This window comes from Periplaneta americana, chromosome 9 (assembly GCF_040183065.1).
Source record: "Periplaneta americana isolate PAMFEO1 chromosome 9, P.americana_PAMFEO1_priV1, whole genome shotgun sequence".
NCBI lineage: Eukaryota > Metazoa > Arthropoda > Insecta > Blattodea > Blattidae > Periplaneta > Periplaneta americana.
The window spans coordinates 143545586-143565834 of record NC_091125.1 but is presented as its reverse complement, the minus strand read 5'-3'; the positions used below and the strand labels follow the sequence as shown (position 1 = coordinate 143565834).

General features: G+C 35.1%; 1 protein-coding gene across 1 annotated transcript; it reads left to right on the top strand.

Annotated features, from left to right (window-relative positions):
- The first annotated feature begins 10095 nt into the window (after positions 1 to 10095).
- Positions 10096 to 19812, top strand: LOC138706577 (RNA demethylase ALKBH5-like). The gene is made up of 8 exons (XM_069836063.1): positions 10096 to 10310; positions 10612 to 10824; positions 10998 to 11240; positions 11444 to 11575; positions 11660 to 11740; positions 13025 to 13123; positions 13349 to 13573; positions 18983 to 19812. The coding sequence occupies exons 1-7, from the start codon at positions 10231 to 10233 to the stop codon at positions 13557 to 13559; spliced, it is 1059 nt and encodes a 352-aa protein (XP_069692164.1). The 5' UTR covers positions 10096 to 10230; the 3' UTR covers positions 13560 to 13573; positions 18983 to 19812.
- Positions 19813 to 20249: the final 437 nt, after the last annotated feature.

The following is a 20249-nucleotide window of genomic DNA, read 5'->3' as shown; positions in this document are numbered from 1 at the left end:
TTCAGGTCTGGTTAGCATATTATGAAGCTTTTTACATAAAGACATAGATCGAATGCAACATAATGAACTGTAATAAAGTACACGACGTGAGAAAAAATTACAATAATTAAGATAACTGTGCAAACAAAAGGCAAAGTAAAATAATGACTTGAAAAACAAGCAAATGGTTGTAATAATTCAAATCTCTATAAGGTCTAGATATTAAAATTATAAAAACTATGTCTTGAGATAAAAGTCTGCAAAACATGTGTGCAGCTTATAAAATATAACAGAGACAGTTAAAAGAGTAAAAAGTTGCAACAATCATCACGACATATAGAATGGCAGCGTGTAGTGAATCTGCAAGAATCAATAAGAAATGTTTTAATAAAGGAACCTATGCGGATCAAAAAGATTATGTAACGATAAAACACGAGATTTTTGAAGCAGTGGGAAGAGAAGATGTTATCTGCCGGTTACATGGTGGTGACTGGTGCAATGACATACAGTGTAAAAGAATCACGTCATGACGTAAGTGGAGGGGGGTACATGCTGTAGCGAGAAGAGTTCCCATTGGCCAATTTGAATAAAGAGTTATTAGAATTAGGTAATTGTTCATTGAGTAACGAAATGTTATTATTAAGCGATTTAGCTATGTAAAATTCTTCTGCAACTAAATTAATGTTCCCGTTGTTGATGGCTTTAAAAATCTGTAAAGCATCAGACATTCTTTGAAGTTCAGGAATTTTGTTTCAAACCACTTTCATACATGGTTGGCAGACTGCGCTAACACATACGAATCATAAATGTATACCGTACATGTTGTTTAATAGTAAATATTTGATTAGCCATTATACAGTTTACACTTATTCACACTTTCACTTTAAATGCACAAGAAAACACCGTATAATACATCATAGTATATTCAGTGTCACTCTCCAGTCATTTGGAGACTGATTCACTAACCTTGACACGAGCCAGAACGAAGACATACACATGCGTGTGTCATTGCCTCTGCCAGCCCACCGTTCCCTGCCACAAGTGCGTCAGCAACGCATAGTGAAAACCTTGTCACTCATGTCCACACTTCATCTGATCGCTTTATATATTTCTGTTATTAGAGCATTAATTTTGTCTACCTAAAATGTTTTAACTAAAGTTAACTAAAATTTACATAAGAAAACATTCTTAGTGGAATTATTATGCATACTGACTATGTAATTGTGTGAAGACAAATAGTGGTTGTAATAACTCCCTCATGATTCTATATTAATATTATAACAATTGGACCTGCTATGACTAGATATGAATTATTTGGCAATACTGATAGGTAAGCAGAGCAGCTCTTAGTTCTTCACTTGTCCAAGTGGTCTAATACGAGGGGAATCCAGGAAATAACGACCGTTTTGTTGTAATAATTAAAAAAATATATATTTATTTGAAAAAACAAAGTCTGTTACATAACTGAAGCTTCCTTTACTTCTCTACATAATCACCACCTACATTTAAACATTTGTCGTATCTATTCACTAGCTTTAGAATTCCCGTGTTATACTCCTCTGCCGCAGTTCATTAAGCCAGGTGTTCACTGTCTTCTTCAACTCTTCATCACTTCCAAAATGCGTACCACCCAGAAAGTCTTTCAGCTTAGTGAAAAGGTGAAAATCGCTAGGAGCAAGGTCTGGACTATAGGGCGGATGATCAAAGATTTCCCAACCGAATTGATCCAGCAATTCTCGAGTTGAAGCAGCAGTGTGCGGGCGGGCACAGATTTTGTGGTAGCCAAGATATTGCGACACAATTTCACCAAGCAAAGAACGAGAAATGTCAGGAAAGGCAATATGCAATTCGTCGAGTGATGTGCGCCTGTCTTGCAAGATTCTGTCGTTCACTTTAGTCTTCAGGTCTTCTGTGATGAGTGATGGGCGTCCGGGTCCAGTTTCATCGTGGACATTTGTTCGCCCATTGTTGAACATTTCGCACCATTTTCTCACATTTCTTTCATTGATTACAGTATCACCATACACTTCTTTCAATTTCCGGTAAATTTCTGCAGGTTTCAAATGTCGGGCATTCAAAAATCGAATCACACTCCTCACCTCACAGTCGGCGGGATTATCAATCACGTCGTTCATTTTGAAGTAACACAAAATGCACAAAGGCGACTTGTTGCAACCAGTACTCACAACATTATGAGAACACATGTTAAGGAAGCCAGTTGACCTTCAAACAAGGAAGGGGAGTCAGCTGCGCGGCGGGTATGCGCGAACGGTCGTTATTTCCTGGATCCCCCTCATATTACCAAAATGTACACTTGCAAATTCAAGTATTATTAGAAATGTTTGCCATCTCACACTCTATATGAGACACACATTGCAGCTTACTTTGTGTGATTAGTCTGTTTGTGAGATAGTTTTTTCCAAGCCCTGCAGTGTGCAAGGGTTTAAAGTTGGGGGATTTTGATGGCCATGATTAATAGTTAAATTGGGTGTGAAATACAGATTCTAATAAACGCATGGAATAACCAACAGTGTGTTCAGTAGCATGTTCTGTTAAACTGTATCATTTTTCTTCAATTTTTAATTCAGTAAATGATGATCTAGGGAATATTCCTAATTCAAGTTTCTGCCAATGTATTATCACAAAAAGTATTGGTCCTAAAATTCTTTTAGCACTGTCATCAAATCTTTCATTTAAAACATACTTTCTTCTTCAATTTGCCTTGTTGAAAAAAAAAAACTCCCCAGTTATCGCAATTTCACTAATATCTGAATTGCATTCTTGTGAGACACAGTAACTGTAGAAAATTTTCTTATGAATCTAATATGACACTATAAATGCTTTCATTTTTGACGTGAATACGTCTTTAAAATCATACTGACACACGGGGTACCAGGATGGAAATGGCAATGTAATGTTTGCAAGGTGATCCATTCCAACACTATAATTTCGTGACAAACAACACGTTTGAAATAAAAGTGTCTTGTTCAATCGGGTATACATCTACGATGCATGACCTTGAGTTGGTGGTGCACATATGGGAGGCATGGGTGGGGGCTCACGGCAACTGGTGGCCATTTTGGGCATGGGTGGGGGCTCACGGCAACTGGTGGCCATTTTGGGCATGGGTGAATATTTCTGGGCAGTATATCTTGCGACTCTGATGTGCTAGTGCACTGATCTTGTGCTAAACGAAAGATCTCATCTAGATCTGTCGATTTAAGTTAGACATATTCACATAAAACCCACAGCCATGTACCTAACACAACCACAACCTGATTTTTTTTTAATATATATTATGTATCATATAGTCAGGGTTGTCAGACTCTTCGATTTCCCAGGATTTTAATGGTGTGTGTTGTGTCGAGTTATATTTATTCTGGAATGTCAAAAAGATTCTAAAAAATATATATATTTTTTTTCATTTCTATAATATTAAAAAAAAAAATCCTTATTCATTTCTTCAAGACCCTGTCCAACCTACGTTCAACATCGTGAAGCCGCCTGACCCATCCTATTGGGTTGTATTTGAAGTAAAAACGATTATACTATAGTATGTATTATGTATTATACAATATCTTTATTCTTTACTCTCTTTGGAAGTTGATTTATTATTGATAAGACTAAACAGTGTATCATGCATTTTTTCTATATATATCAGAAAATATGACATTTCTCCAGACTTTATCAATAATTCAAAGGAAATTTCATAATCTAGCAAAAATGTAACAAAATTAAAAGTTTAGGCCCTATATAATTATTTGAAATACATAAAAGGAATAAAATCAGTTGTATTACAAATTTAATTAACTCAAATGTGTAGTCAACATCAAGTTTCATCACCTGTTTTGGTTTCCTGACGAGAGAATCTGGCAACCCTGCATATAGAATAAATAACTTATACCATTCATTCCAAACCTCTGAAGCAAAAACATTGATGGAACATCTACATTTTCACAGCATGTGATATTAGGATGGCCAGGTCAAGGAATTGTGAAGACAGGCATTCGTAGAACAAAATGGTAACTTGCTTTCTTCAGGCATACCGTATTAGTGAAAGGTCACAGCTATAGTTGCCCACTGATAAGCCGATCAACTATATTGGCGAATGGGAGTGAGTTGACTAGACGCAATTATGGAAAACCCACTATAACAGTCTCCTCAGACTGATTATGAACATCAAAAGCAATAGAACCAAAGTGATCTAAAAGTCATTAGTTGAGAAAACAAAAGTTTTAAGTTTAAATTGATGCCTTTCCACAGTTTTTTTGGCATATTTTTTTTTCACACAAAGAAACAAAAAACAAACGCTCTGTCCAGTTTTAAAAATGTGGTAAAACAAGCAAAAGGGTGAAAACTCGAAAATACCTATTCTTGCAACATTCGTTCATTATTTTTCAACTATAACAGGAAGTAAAACTGATTCTAATATGTAATTTCCGTACGTAAAAACGCATATATTATGTTAGATTAATATGGATGTCTTCCTGTTAATTCTTTCTAACTAGATCATGGAGGTTTGATAAGTTTGATATTATTGTACCTTAAATGAGAGGAGAGCCAATAGATTTATTCTTAATTTGATGATGTAGGAGTCATATCTGCTGAAATGGACAAGCTAAGCTAGAAGACATTTATATATTATTATGTAAAACAGAAAAGTTATTAGTTATTGTACATATTTTATAAAAGAGATGTTATAAGTTAAAATCAGAGTATTTAATGAGCACATAGTATTATTGCAATTTTTGTTTTGTTGTATTCATTTGTTATACTGTTAGTAAGTAGAAGTGATACATGGGAATATCAGAGCTGGAATCGTATGTAAAGAATGTTTGTTTCTTTAGTTATTTAATTTTGTTTTTAGTTGGTTTTGTCGTTAATTTTAATCGATTCCATTATGTCAGATTAAATACACATAATAGGTTGAAATGTATTTTTCTTTTTGTTTTATATTAAATTTTTATTAAACATTTTTACAGTTTGTATTGTTATATTGTTTATAGTTGATGAACTTTTAAAATATGTTCGGGTATTTAAGATTTGTAAGAGCAAACAAAAAGTTCTGACATGTCATTCATTGTCTGTGGTATATTTTGGTTGATTAGTAATAAAGCAAAGAAAAATGTCACCTAGAAAAACAAACGGACATCAGACAGCTTATTGTATTATTTAAAAATCTTTCTTAATAATAGAGTAAGGGAATGAAGAGATCTAAGCACAGTTCTCCTAGAATGCCAAAAATAATTCTCATTTATTTATACACTAATCTTATTATGTACATTATATGAATATAGATAATAAACATGCTGTCAGTTTAATATTGGATGAGATTCTAGAAAATAGTAGCCTCTCAACATTCCATCACACACAAATGAATTACCTACCTTATTTTTTAAAGGCATAGTGAGGGCCGATAAGCTGATACAATAACAATAGGAGTTTTGTCAGGATCCATCTGTGCTTACCTATTTAACAAATATTAGTAGTTTACAATATTTGTCACATTTATTTATTTAGTTTTTTAACGTTTTCGGCTTGAGTAAGCCAGCTTCAGAAAAAGTTTTATGCCTATATACATGAAGTGGTACATATGTGTATAGTACAAATAAATTAAACAGTTGAAAATATATCTGTGGAGATGAGTGAACATACAATGATTAAAACATTACTATATTAAAAACAAGGGCTATATAAGCCATGATTATTAAAAACTTATTAAATACTAAAATTAAAACATGTGTGATGTGGTTGCGATTAAATTAGGTTGGTTCATCTGTAGTAATGTCCAGATCTGACTAGAATATGGTGAATCAACTGTGAGGGAAGAAAAGAAAAGAAAATATGTATCAGATGGTGATACCTATGCCAAATTATAATGAGGGGTCATATACAAGAACAGAGCAAAGTACATGTAGATCATAATACTATTAAAGCTATGAAAAGCTTAATAAGCTACATAAATCTAGTTACAAACATCACGATGTAAAATATGTACGTGAGCACACGGAACAGTTGTACTAAATTAAATTGAAATTCTAATGTGGCTTAATAGAAACGGAGTTTGTTAAATGAAAATTATGATTTATTGATGTAATTAGCTAGGTTATGAAAATTAAGCCAAACAAAATCCAACTTAATATCGTGTGTGCTGTGAAGACATCCCTGTAGATGTTGGAGGTAGGAAGACACCTGTTTGGTGCGCTGCGTTTAAAAGTTATTACGTGAACTAGGTTACAGCCAATGGTGGAAGGGGGGGAAAATGGTTATAGGTTGATAAGCAAGCACGTGGGTTATGTGCGTTCAAATTGAACAATGGGTTATGTAAGTTTGGGATCTGTTCATTTAAAAGCGGTATGCCTAAATTAGTGGCCCGAGCTATATGAAAATCTTCAGCTGCGTTAATATGTATACAATTATTTAGGGGAGGTATTACGTGCAAAGCCTCATTTATATTAGTTAGTTCATGGACATTCTCGATTAAGTGGGTGGCAAACTTTTTTCTGAAGATGGCTTACTCAAGCCGGAAATATTAAAAAACTAAATAAATAAATGTGACAAATATTGTAAACTACTAATATTTGTTAAATAGATAAGCACAGACGGATCCTGACAAAACTCCTATTGTTACCTTATTTTTGGCTTAGAATTGTGTGTAAAATATTTTTAATAATCTGCTGAACCGTAACAAGTAGATTTAAATCTCATTTTTTCCCCCTACAAAATATATTAGCAACTAATTCTTTTGCAGTACAGTAATTAATAATTAATACATTATCCATACAGTCGAGTAACTGATGAGAGGGGGAAAAAAGTTTTCGTGAGTTGATATGAAAGGGTTATTGTTTACTTCTGACTGACAGTTTTCTTTGTTCCAGAATAAATGTTTATTACAGAATGCATTAGTTATGAATTAAACTTGTACAAGTGCAATTCGTAGCATTTCCAATAAAGGTAGTATTTTTATTACACAAAAACATGTGTATTTTGTAACCTACATAATAGTCTTAGTTGGAAAATCATATTTTTATGAAATTAAATAACCGAATAAATTAATAAATTCATCTTTAAATTAATAACACAGTTTTCTGGTTGTACATATGCTTTTATTTCCTTTAATCATTTTCCATTTCCAAGTATATTATTAATTTGTAAGTTTAACAACAGTACAAAAATTTCAGTCTTTACTAAAAATTGTTATGTCATAATTTTTGTTCACTGGTATTTAGTTCATCTTCATTTGCTGCCTTTTATACACATATCAAACAAAGTTTTGCATTACCCTGTAAATCTAGGTTCTCATTACTCTATGTTGAATACCGTATTTACAAGGGCAATCCCAGAAGTAATGTACTCTCATATCCAGGGATATGCGTGGTTGTTATTGTTTTAATAGTGAGAGTTATTCTGAACGATTTTGTGCAAATTTAATTAAAATTGCGTAAAATCTTTTTTTTGGTGTATAATCAATTGAAATGGATGACGAAAATCAGTCAGGTGACGTCACTGTTTGAGATCAAAGATCATTTATTGAAATGAAAACTTTACATAGACATGTGCCACAGGAAATTTATGAATTGCTTCGAGAGAAGAGTGTGGCGACTCTACAGTAGATTGTAGTACATTTCCCGATGGTCTCAATGTGTCTGTGAAGGCCATATTGCTACAGAAGACAACCAATGCACTGGAAGGATGAAATCATTACTATACTTGTTTTTTTGAAAGATGGGCCATGACAGGAGCGTTGCGATCGGAAAAACAACTGAATGTCACATAACGTGGTAGGCCTGTTGCTATGGTAACAACAGTTGAGTTGCCAAACTTAGTTTCCATGTGGTGAGTACTTCATAGCTCTCTCGGCGACATTTATTGTGCATACAATGTTAGCATTGGTACGTTTCGTCTCTGATTCTCTGTCGATTTTTGTATTGTTCTTACCTTCGCGTCAATTGTCAATGAATGTTTTAACGTCAGTCATCTCAACGACAACTGCTAGCTTCCATCAGCTGGCAGCATGGTAGTCCATATTGGCAACATGGCACTGTAGTTCCAAGCTCGGTCACTTAACTGTCATGTCCCATATTTAAAAAAAAACAAGTATAGAATTCACCACAGAGGTAATAGTTGCCATGTTTTGAAAGAAGACAGATGGATGACACGTGCAGACATAGGCCTAGTAGTAGTATCTTTGCCCAGGCATTTGGAAGTTCTCCATTCACCTTCTAGCTTCCCAGTATAATTTAGAGTCCAAATCCAAAAGATTTGATGCCAAAGCTGGACATTTTCGTAAATGTTCTCGAGTCATCAAAGAGTCTTCTAGGTTACACAGGATGCATTTTGGTGAACCAAAAATTCCAATTTTAAACAGGTGTGCTGCTAAACAGTTGTGGCCAGTTAGCATCCGAAATTTTGCTACTGCATCATGTCGAGGAGAATCAGGTATATCTTCTTTTTCAGTAAGCAGTATTGACCAAGATTTATTATTACTGTTTTCTTGAAATTTCTTTAGAATTTTGATTTGAAATTTTGTTTTGTGCAGACAACAGCTATTGGAGTCTAGTGTGCCATTTCACTACGATAATGTAAAACCACGAATCGCTGTGCCAGTGAATTCCGTATGACTGATTACAAGTGGAAAACACTCTCTCAGCCAGTCTACAATCCAGACATGAATCCACCTATGATCTTTTCCAGAAAATGAAAATACCTACAGGACAGATATTGGAGAAAAAAATGGGAGTATAAGGTTATGGTACATCAGTTATTCGTGTATTTCAAAAAGACATGGCTCGGTTAAGAGAGAAGTTTTATATAATATTCTTATTGAATTTGGTATTCCCAAGAAACTAGTTCCATTAATTAAAATGTGCCACAGTGAAACGTACAGCATATTCCATATAGGCCAGTTTCTGTCTGACACTTTTCCAATTCACTAAGGGCTAAAGCAAGGAGATGCACTATCATCTTCACTTTTTAACTCTGCTCTAGAGTATGCCATTAGGAAAGTCCAGCATAACAGGGAGGATTTGGAATTCAACAGGTTACATCAGCTACTTGTCTATGCTGATGACGTGAATATGTTACGAGAAAATCCACAAAATATTAGGGAAAACATAGGAATTTTACTTGAAGCAAGTAAAGAGATAGCTCTGGAAGTAAATCTCGAAAAGTCAAAGTATATGATTATGTCTCGTGATCAGAATATAGTACGAAATGGAAACATAAAAATTGGAAATTTATCCTTTGAAAAGGTGGAAAGTTCAAATATCTTGGAGCAACACTAACAAACATAAATGACACTCGGGAAGAAATTAAACGCAGAATAATTATGGGAAACACCTTTATTATTCGGTTGAAAAGCTTTTGTCATCCAGTCTGCTCTCAAAAAATCTGAAAGTTAAAATTCATAAAACAGTTATATCATCGATTCTTCTGGGTGATTGTGAAACTTGGACTCTCACTTTGAGAGAGGAACAGAGGCTAAGAGTGTTCGAGAATAAAGTGCTTAGGAAAATATTTTGGAGCTAAGAGGGATGAAGTTACAGGAGAATTGAGAAAGTTTCAAAATGCAGAACTGCACGCATTATATTCTTCTCCTGACATACCTAGAAATATTAAAACCGGACGTTTGAAATGGGCAGGGCATGTAGCACGTATGGGAGAATCCAGAAATGTATATAGTGTTAGTTGGAAGGTCGGAGGGGAAAAATACCTTTGAGTAGGCCGAGACGTAGATGGGAAGATGGAGGTGGGATATGATGGTAGAGACTGGATTAATCTTGCTCAAGATAGAGGCCGATGGCGGGCTTATGTGAGGGCGGAAATGAACCTCCGAGTTCCTTTAAAGCCATTTGTAAGTAATTATCATAGACAAATAACAGAGGTAATTATATACCTTCTCTAATAACTGAACTTATGAACAGTGAAGCTAAGTTCCGTAGCAGACGACGCAAAGTTAAATTTCGTATGCGATTTATGATTCGTTGAGAATACATTCACTTGATTGGTTCAATCCATTCAACGTAACGCTACTGGCATCTGTCAGCAGAATTTATAACTGTGAGGAAGAATAATAATGGCTCTATCTAATGGAATTTTTGTATAACATTTTTACCATTGTTTTGAAATTTGACTTACAATGGCCATTTCCAGTAATAACTTCGCAGCCAATAGAAGTTCCAATGCTTATGCAATTTACTAGAAATTGAAATACGAAGTGCGTAATTTAACCTGACGAACTTCAGAAATATCATGGCAGCTGGATACACGGATTTGAGGCAAAAGTTGCAATTTAAGCAAAAAAGTTTTAGAACCCAACAAAAGGAAAAGAAGTTAGTTACATATTTCCTGTCATTAAGTCCAAGTGTTAGAAATTTGTTATATGTCATAAACGTAAAACGTTTATTACCTATTATAACTTGTAATGTTTATAGAGGGGTGTAATTCCAAGTATCTAAACAAGTTAATGCGAGATATGGTAGAGGTTATATAGCATCATGTTGCCGATTTATTTTAATAAAGTATTATTCCCAATTTTCATTATCATTCAGCGTATCAGTTTCCTCTCAATATACATGCTGTATCTTAATAATATAAGCTGTCGGATTATTAATGTAATATTCTCATTTGCAGGTATTCAAATTCTCCACACCAATATTCCCCGTATCAAAGTGTAGAAGACAATTTAGTAATTTTAAAGCAAATACACACAGGAATTCAACAAAGACGACTATTCGATAACGAACAGTGTGCTGCTATTGAAGAAAAGATTGATGAAGTTGTTGAATTGGCAGATAAAGGCAAATATAAACCTTGTACAGTAGACAGAGCCCCTCTTAGAAACAAGTGAGTATGACTATAATACTTTGTGTTTTAGCATTCTAACTTTTTGATGAGTGTCTTGAGTAGATTTTGTACCAATGTCAGTGTTATTGCAGTTATTCTATTCAAAGGTAGGGTTTGATTCACATAATATGAATTCAAAGAAAAAGGTATTAAATTGTTCTTTATTACTACAGGTACTTCTTTGGCGAGGGTTACACATATGGGTCACAACTTTCAAAACGAGGACCTGGTATGGAAAGATTATATCCACCAGGTGAAGTGGATCCCATACCAGATTGGGTACATAAACTGGTCATCAAACCTCTTGTCAAGGCTAACATCGTGCCTGAAGGATTTATCAATTCAGCTGTCATAAATGACTATCAACCGGGAGGATGTATTGTTTCACACATAGATCCTATACACATATTTGATAGGTAAGAGTGACATCCCGTCATTGCGAAAATAAGAGAGTTATAACGTTAAATCTTAAAAAAACTAGACAATAACACCAATGTTTAAGGTTGTGTTTCGCTGTAAAAGTTAATATAATTTGAAGGACGACATAAGTAGACCTAATTCATAAACAAATGTTTATTTTGAAAGTAAGTATTTTACTGTTTTCACTTTCTGTTGTTAGGCCAATTGTCTCTGTATCCTTCATGAGTGATAGTGCCCTAAGCTTTGGATGCAAGTTTAGTTTCAAACCCATCAGAGTATCGAAACCTATTCTGTGCCTGCCATTATCAAGAGGTTGCGTCACAATTCTCAGGTATTGTACTGGCAAGTTGAAATTGATGTTATAGTTAATTATGTTCATGAACCAACCATAAAGTGTATTACTAATTAATTTCAGTGGCTTTGCGGCAGATGAAATCACACACTGTGTTCGACCGGAGGATACAGTTGCCCGTCGGGCTGTAATTTTGCTACGCAGGTATGACTTTTTTGTTTCCATTAATATCCATTTACAAGTCGAGCTAAGAGCCAGTTTGTTAGGTTACATGTATGTAAAATATAGCCTATTGGACGTCCACAATATTTACATTATTTCATCACAAGTGGTTTCTTGCCTGAGATTTTGTTTTCTTCCAATTGAGACTGATATCGTAGCCTAACATTTCATAGGTCTGTGTCAAGCAGTTTTTGCAGCAATAAACTTTTCCGTTTTCCACTCTGGTGCCTGTCTTTTTATGTTGCTGTCATCCTATGAATATATGTGGGAGTACAATATTGTTTAATTAGGCCTACACTAATACAGTAATATTCAACATACAATACAGATACTGAGAAAAATGTAGTGACATGTCAGTCTCAGTAAAAAATTAATTATTCAAATCTTTCTTATTAAATAGCCTATCTTATAAAAAAACAGTTAAATTTAAACAAGGGTAAGTTCGTTCAAAATACAGAATGAATGCAAAGAAACAAACGTTATTTGCATGTCCCTGTTCTTGTAATAGTTCAATTCTGTAGAATTTCATTCAGTGAATTATAATTATTGAATTTTGGGTGTATTTTCCCCTACACAGAATGTGTTAAGTATAGATATAAAGTCCCAACATGTCTGCCAGCGATTCCTCGTCAAAAGGGACTGAAGTTCGATTCCCGTCCTTTTCTGAGTAAAACAGCAAGGAGTAGGTTTTCTCAAAGTACTTCGATTTTTCATGTTATCATAGTCTAGTATATACAGTCACGAAGCTTAATACGTGGTAAATATGCAAACATTAGATAGTTGCTCACCACTAGGATCGCTAATGTCGCCTCATTACAGGCAATGCAAAATAGTACTGGCACAGTCTATTGTTTCTAGCACCTTCAAAACTCAAGCTTCGTGACTGTAGACTGTGATGTTATTCTCATTTAATTTTGATCTATTCTCTTAGCATTTCTTCATCCTCTTTGAGCATTCTTCATAGTTTAAAAGTTGTCCGTTTATTGATGATGCAAACATTCTCAAGGTTATCATATGGTAAATTAAGCTTAGCCAAAAAATGTATACTAATTTGGACTCTTGCAAAGTAACATTTATTAGAACTTTAGTTTGTGGAAGAACCAGCACGAATGTCGTCCTTTGCTTGAAGAAAAAATAAACACTAAACTAAAATTATTCGTAAATTAAATTAGTTTAATGTGAGGGTGTCGGATAGGACTTGTTATAATTTTATTTTTATTTTATAAGTATCCTAAATATTATTGCATTTCTTATTGGATATGACAGGGTATTTCCTGATGCTCCACGACTAGCTGCAAATGAGGTTCTGCCCCCTCTTAGTGCTACTCCAACGAATCGTTACCAGGATATAAATGGCTTGTCAAGGTGAGTTTCTTCATCTGATGTCACTCTCGAAAGTATTTTGAGATATTTAGGATCTTAAAGTTGTAAGTGCTACATAGAATAGTTCCACTTCATGAAAATAAGTTATTTATGATATAAAACTTCAGTTTACTGCTATACGAAAAAAGTATTTTCATTAATTAAAGATGTATTAAAGTTCTGATGATATGTTACAGTTTAATTTAATTACGAACATTACATTGACAGGCCAGGAGAAGGGGGGAATAATCCTCGTAAGCGAGTTGTGGTTGTGAGCAGTTCACTACATCCAAGGAACCATTCAGAGGACAGTGACGTAGAAGATGAATTAGAAGATTCACACCATCGCAATAGCAGTCATAAACGAAGGAAGACGCAGAAGGAGAGCAGTCCTGCTAGTTCAACAAGCAGTAGTAGTAGCAAGCATAGTGAACATTAGCACGTAGCTTCCAGGTAAAACGTGTGTCTGCTGTGTTAAAAGTTGCTAGTGTCTAGTTGCAAATATTGTGCGTGATATTTTTAATCCCACTACATACACTTGGTGGTCCAAAAACTACCTACCTCTGAAACCAAAAGATATAATAAGGTGAAGCTTGTACAATGTGTTATGTTACTCCATTTTGCTTCAAGTATAATTCTTGATTCTCGGTCATTGAAGAAATGCCACTTTACACCCCAAACAACGCATATTTATCATCATAGAGTATGATCGGTCAAATGAGAGTCCTGTGACGATCTGGAGATTATTTGAAAAGAAATTTCAACTGACAAGGGAACATCACTCACTGTTAAGAAAATTTCCAAACAATTTATATACCTGAATAATTTCAAGGGAAGAATTGTTCTTCTGGGTATCGATCCTGGGACCTCTGGTTGAATGCACCAGCGCTCTACCAACTGAGCTACCCAGGAACTGTAGCTGACACCGTCTCAATTTCTCCTCTTATAGCCATACAACTCGAGTGGGCTGACGAGATGCCAGAGAACCACATCGAGTGCACACAAACTCTGTGTGACCTGGAACTGTGGTTTTCTGTTAATGTACCTGCAGTAACGTATATATTATGAAAAGCTAGTTTTTCAGGTAAAACACTCGATGTGAGTCTCTGGCATCTCAGGGGAATTTTAATCAAATTTTGAATCTGTATCTGGTGAAAAAACCTATAGTCGCGACGCTATTATTCCCGGCGTGACTCCTCCTCTTTGCTTACGTCTTAGAAAGTCAAGGCTGTATAAAGTCTAGGTAGGTAGTATCGTTCGCCATTTTTGTTCTTTCGCTGCCGAGCTACCAGACGAGGGATCTATTTGCCACACCATTAAACATTATCATATCGTAGCTCCTATGATAATAAATCAAACGCATTGTAATTCAGCAAATAATTGAACGGCAAATAACGTCCTCGTGTGCTTTCTGCGAACACCAACGAAAGAGCCAAAATGGCGGGCGATTATATTAAGTATTTATTCAGCCTTAGGAAATACATAATTTCTTCATCAGCGAATCACAAGACCCACACGTTTAAATGTAGCCGACCTGCAACGTGATTGGCTGCCGGAAATTAGAGCGATGGGACTATACTAACCATACGAAAACAGACGTGACCTCGGAACACTGCAGCTTGCTGCTGTCACTGACGGCACTAGCACAGTCACGTGACAATACACTGACAATTGCTTCTCTATAATAGCATTTATATGAATTGATATTTAAAAACCTGAATCACAATATTTTTCTTTCGTCAGTTTTGCATGTATTTCGTTCTTATTTCGCCCTAAATACTAATTTCGCGCTATATGGCTCATTTCGCGCTTATAAAAATGTTATGTTTTATTTAACGACGCTCGCAACTGCCAAGGTTATATCAGCATCGCCGGTGTGCCGGAATTTTGTCCTGCAGGAGCTCTTTTACATGCCAGTAAATCTACTGACATGAGCCTGTCTCATTTAAGCACACTTAAATGCCATCGACCTGGCCCAAGATCAAACCCGCAACCTCGGGCATAGAAGGCCAGTGCTATACCAACTGCACCAACCAGGCCAACTTTCGCGGTTATAAATCCACTGCAAATGGCATATTTTTGCAATAAATACCCAAAAAGGCAAAAGTACAGGGTGTACAGGAAATTTCGCGTATATCGCTGTTACCATAAAATAGGGTCCCTACTTGTAATTAAAATTGTGAAATAATCCGTATATCTGAGAAAAAAAAAAATGAAAAAGAACTCTTTCTTCCCTCCTGCCTTGAGTACATTGGTCACTGTTTTCATCAAGCATGGTTTGTATTTTGAATAGACTATAATTTTTTTATTTATTTTATCTGGTGGAGACATCTGTGTGCGCAGTTTGAGCAGTGGCGGCTGGTGCTTCAAAATTTTGTTCGTTCACTTTCTTACTAAAAATATTAGGCCTATCATGCTACAGTCGTAAAAATTTGCAAAAACTCACCTATTTATTTCCACAATGTTTTCCCAGAAGAATCTCTTCGTAGTGTCATTAGAGTGTATCCATTCATAAATGAAAGGAATATTCGCACTGACGAGTTCAGAAAGATTTCAGGCTCTGTTTCTCTAATGGAATTTTTCAGAGACAACAATTTATGTTCAACTTTCGGCGAGTGTACAAAATTACTAGAAATTTTACTAACAATCCCTATGACGACTTCAGAGGCTGAAAAGTGTTTTCCTACTCTCCTCCGAACAAAACACGAGGAAAACAGGACAAAGATTTTTCTTATTTCACAGCCACATAACCGCTGGAACTTCTCGTATGCGTCAGAATTAAATTTTCTGTTAAACGACCTGGTTTTGGTTTTCACGCACTGCGAAATTTCAAGGTTCGGAGCCGACCTACCAAGTAATCTCACACTTCTCTTCTAAGTTGCGCGATGAAAATGGATGTTCTATTAAAGACTGAATTGTATTAATCTTAACTAGGGTCTATTTAATATAGTAGAATAACACAAACACCACAGTTTATTAAAACAGCTTCTTACACGCTACCACATGCTCTCAACCAACTCGACTCAAGTAACTGCAGTGAAACGGAAAGCAAAAACACCAATAAAATACAAGCTCACCCTCTACCCTAAAAAAAAAAAAAAAAAAAAAAAAACTTGTTTTCGCGCCTAACTGCAGTCGCAGGATGGGCATGTTCTGTCTTTGACTCATTCATTGTCACTCATCAGTAGCTCACACTGCCATCTGTTTCCATTTTCAAAGCTCGTTTACCTCCCTGTTCGTTTATCAACAACTTAAAATCCACGCTGGACAACACCCCTCTCATCCCCTCACCCCGAAGAGATACCCAAGATCAAGCCAGTCTCCATAAGAAGTACGGTCGTTTACTTTGGCAAGTCAACATTGAGGCTCCTACAAACGATTATAGTTGGATGAGAAACTTACTACAGCTGATCATACCAATCGTGTACTTAGACCACAATAATTTAACTTGTATTTTAAACCAAAATATCCGTAAATTTTTTTAGAAGTAGCGCAAACTTGCTACAACCTTAAGGAGCCGCACCTGAGTTTTAGGGGAGATTTCTACTTCAGCATTTCCTTATACCATAAGTTATTAGTACAGTAAAACCCTGCTAATTCAGACAGCTATTTTTTTCTACACATGACGCTTGATGATTAAAATTTTCCACAGACTTAAGGTAGAAGTGAATGCAAACGGAGAAAAATGTGGCGATAAATTCAACTTGATTACATAACTTTTCCAAAGATAAATTCAAATTCTCTCACGTAACATTCATATTGATACATTAATTGATTTTGTGGACTATAATCCGAACTATGAAAAGTTGTATCTTGCCTTAAAAGAAATGTGTCATGATGTACAGTGAGGGACATAATTTTTGAGTGGGCGAAAATGTTTCAAGATGTGTCATGCAGTTCATAAGAAGCTACAGTTTTAATTCCTTCTCAGCATAAATACGTAATATTTAAACAGAAAAGCGAGGTGAATATCTCGTCAACATAGGACCAAAAACTTTTGGCTCGTAGCATATACAGTGTGGCATTCTTTGACTTAGGAAAAACTTGAGTCTCTCAACTATTACTTCTCCCTATATCTTCACTTTAGTATGAATTTCTTCAGAATAGGGTATGGTGTGTGTGTTTGTGTGTCTCTAATGCCTACCCACTTTACTTACGTGATTAGGGTTCCGCATACTGCAGATAGATGGCAGGACTGTGACCCATTTTCAAGTTGCACACCACTTCTGCGGTCCACGTTATGCATGATGTGTATCTGTGAGGAGTTATGTCGTGTACTAGGGTGAGTGCATGTGTGTAGTATAGGAAATAGGTGAGGATGACGATGAAGGTGAGAAAGGGAGAAGGGGAAACCTGGTGCCAGCACATAGCCTACTCCTGTCGAAGAGCACCAAGGGGGCCACCAGGCTTAACGTCTCCTTCCGACGGACGAATCACTATCAACAGTGACATATGCCTTCTCTTCATATGCATTGCAGAGAGATTTGGGATTTAACCCAGGCATTTTGGTGCACAATCTAGTGATTAGAAGTTGTACACCACCATCTCTCCTAGTCCTGAGGTAGAAATTTTACATGAAAATTTCTGACCCTGCCAGGAATCAAACCTGGGCCGGCTAGTCTGGAGGCAGACGCACTATTACAGAGCTAAGTCGGCGGATGAATGGGGTATCGTGGAAACAATAAACTGTCAGACTATATTCAGAGACGAGACATTTCTTGCAAAATTTACAAAAGCAGTAGCTAGCTAACTAGTGATCATTTCAATCTCTTTGGAGTCATTGCACGTGGTGTTCCTTAATATCAGCATATTTTTTAACACATTGATTTAATTCTAATTTACAGTAAAACCTCGATAAGACGTGCTCGCTTATTACACTATCCCATGTAATGTGCTTTTTTTGTCCGTTGCCTGCACATTTCATATATAACGCCTTTATAAAATACCCCGTTTATTGCGCTCAAGTCCCGCATAATACGCTGTTTTGTGGAATATTTTCCATGTAATTTTCAGCAATGTACTGTAACAGCAACGAAACATCTTTGTCATTGAACTCACTGGTGCCATTAACCTTAAAAGTATTGGTATTCGACCCTTTACCTGCGCATTTAATCCTTCATACTTCATACCATAGTATACCCCACCCTCTTGTTACGCTTTCTTACTAGACTCCTTATCTGCGTGGTTAAAGCCTACATACAGTTACAATACCTCACCCTCTTGCTAACCCTCTCTCTCAAACAACATTCCTCACTCGGCCGTAATAAAATTCTGGAAATTTTTGCAGGGCAGTTTGTTGTCCTTTAGTGTATTGAAGTGTCTGTGAATGTGATTACAATGAGTGTTAAACGAAAAGCGCTTTCTGTGTGTGAAAAATTATGAAAGTACGATGAAAACAGTACTCTGAATCAGAAACAACTCTCTGATTCATTAGAAATCCCATCATTGATATTAAGAACGATAATAAAAAATCACGACTCAATCACTACAGCTGCGATGTTGGAAGGATGTAAACGCAGGAAACTGAAGTGTGGTAAACATGAGGGCTTGGAGAACATGCACACGGCAAACAACTATAAATGACTTTTTTTTCCGAAAGAATTAAGTACAGTTGATATTGTAAATGTCTTTGAAGTACAGTACAATAATTACATAATGAAGTAATACTGTATTACCTTTCATGAATTATGTATTTCAATAAAGAAAAATGCTAATAGGTACTGTATATAAGTCAAAATTAATATGCCCGCCTAATACGCGGTTTACACACGGTCCCTTGAACAGCGTCTTATCGGGGTTTTACTGTATTTCAGTTAAGCAATAAAGTTCATGTGAATCTGATATCTGTTTGCTTTATTTTAGGTTGTGGGAAGTATTTTCAGTCATTACCCAATTATTTGCACATGGCCTACTACATTGTTGAGAGGAAGGGAGAGCTATGGAACATGGAGTGCCTGTAATATTGTATACAAACATGAAGAGGAAGAATTTACACAGTAAGGAAATATTGTGAGATGTGTGTAAGTATTACGTCATATTTTGTTAGTTGTGTGTGCTCATTTTAGCTTACTGTCGCAACGTTTAATGGACATATTTTTTTAATTTAAATTCCATCGAAACTAGTTACTTTTTGTGATATTAAAAAAAAAACTTTTTCTTATTTTGGAATTAAGTTAAAAGTATTAATTTCTGTGTTGTGTGTTCCGTTTATAAGGCATAGTTGTATATTTTCATAATAATGTGATGCATATAAATATTTTTCTTTTTTTTCATTTAGGACATGAAGCTCATATATGTCCACCCCTCTCCTCTCATGTAATTTTGCAGTGTAAATAACGGTTTGAAAGGCATTCCTTTCTTTTCAATATCTAGGTACATTGTGAAAACGTTTGTCAAGTAATAGGCTTTGTGAATTATAATTTCTCTTCCCTTAGCTTTCCCTAACTTGTAACCTAAATAGTACTTTTACTTGGCCTGTAATTATCTTATTTATGTTGCTGTTATATTTTAATGAATGCAGATTAGCCAACTTACTTGAAGATGTAAAGTAATTTGTAAGCAAGTTGTTGGAATATAACACTCAGCCAGTATTGTTAAAACTCAGTGTAATTCCCTTGCTTGTCTGACAGTGTTACCTATCTTATTATTAAAATTTATTAAAATATAAATAATAATAATAATAATAATAATAATAATAATAATAATAATAATAATAATAATAATAAATGCTGTTTTTTTTTTTCTTCAAAAGAATTTTTTATCATTATATTCTAAAATATTTTGAAAATATAAAGTTACATCTTGCTCTTTTTTAATGTAATTAAAAACTTCTCGTAATATGAAGAAACTATCTACACTATACGAAGTTTCTAGTCGATTTTAACAAGTTGATTGTAGTTAAAATATTATCAGTTAGAAAATAAATTAACTTTATATTATCATTAATTTGTTATACAAGGATTGGATCAGTAAAGTAAATTAATATTAAGATAAAAAAACTGATTATACAGTAGCTACATTATCATCAGTACATTATGCAGGTAGATAATAATTGTGTTATTTACCCTAAAAACTGAAGAAAATAATTTGAAAGTTTTTTAAGATTTTGGCAAGCTTATTTTATTGTATT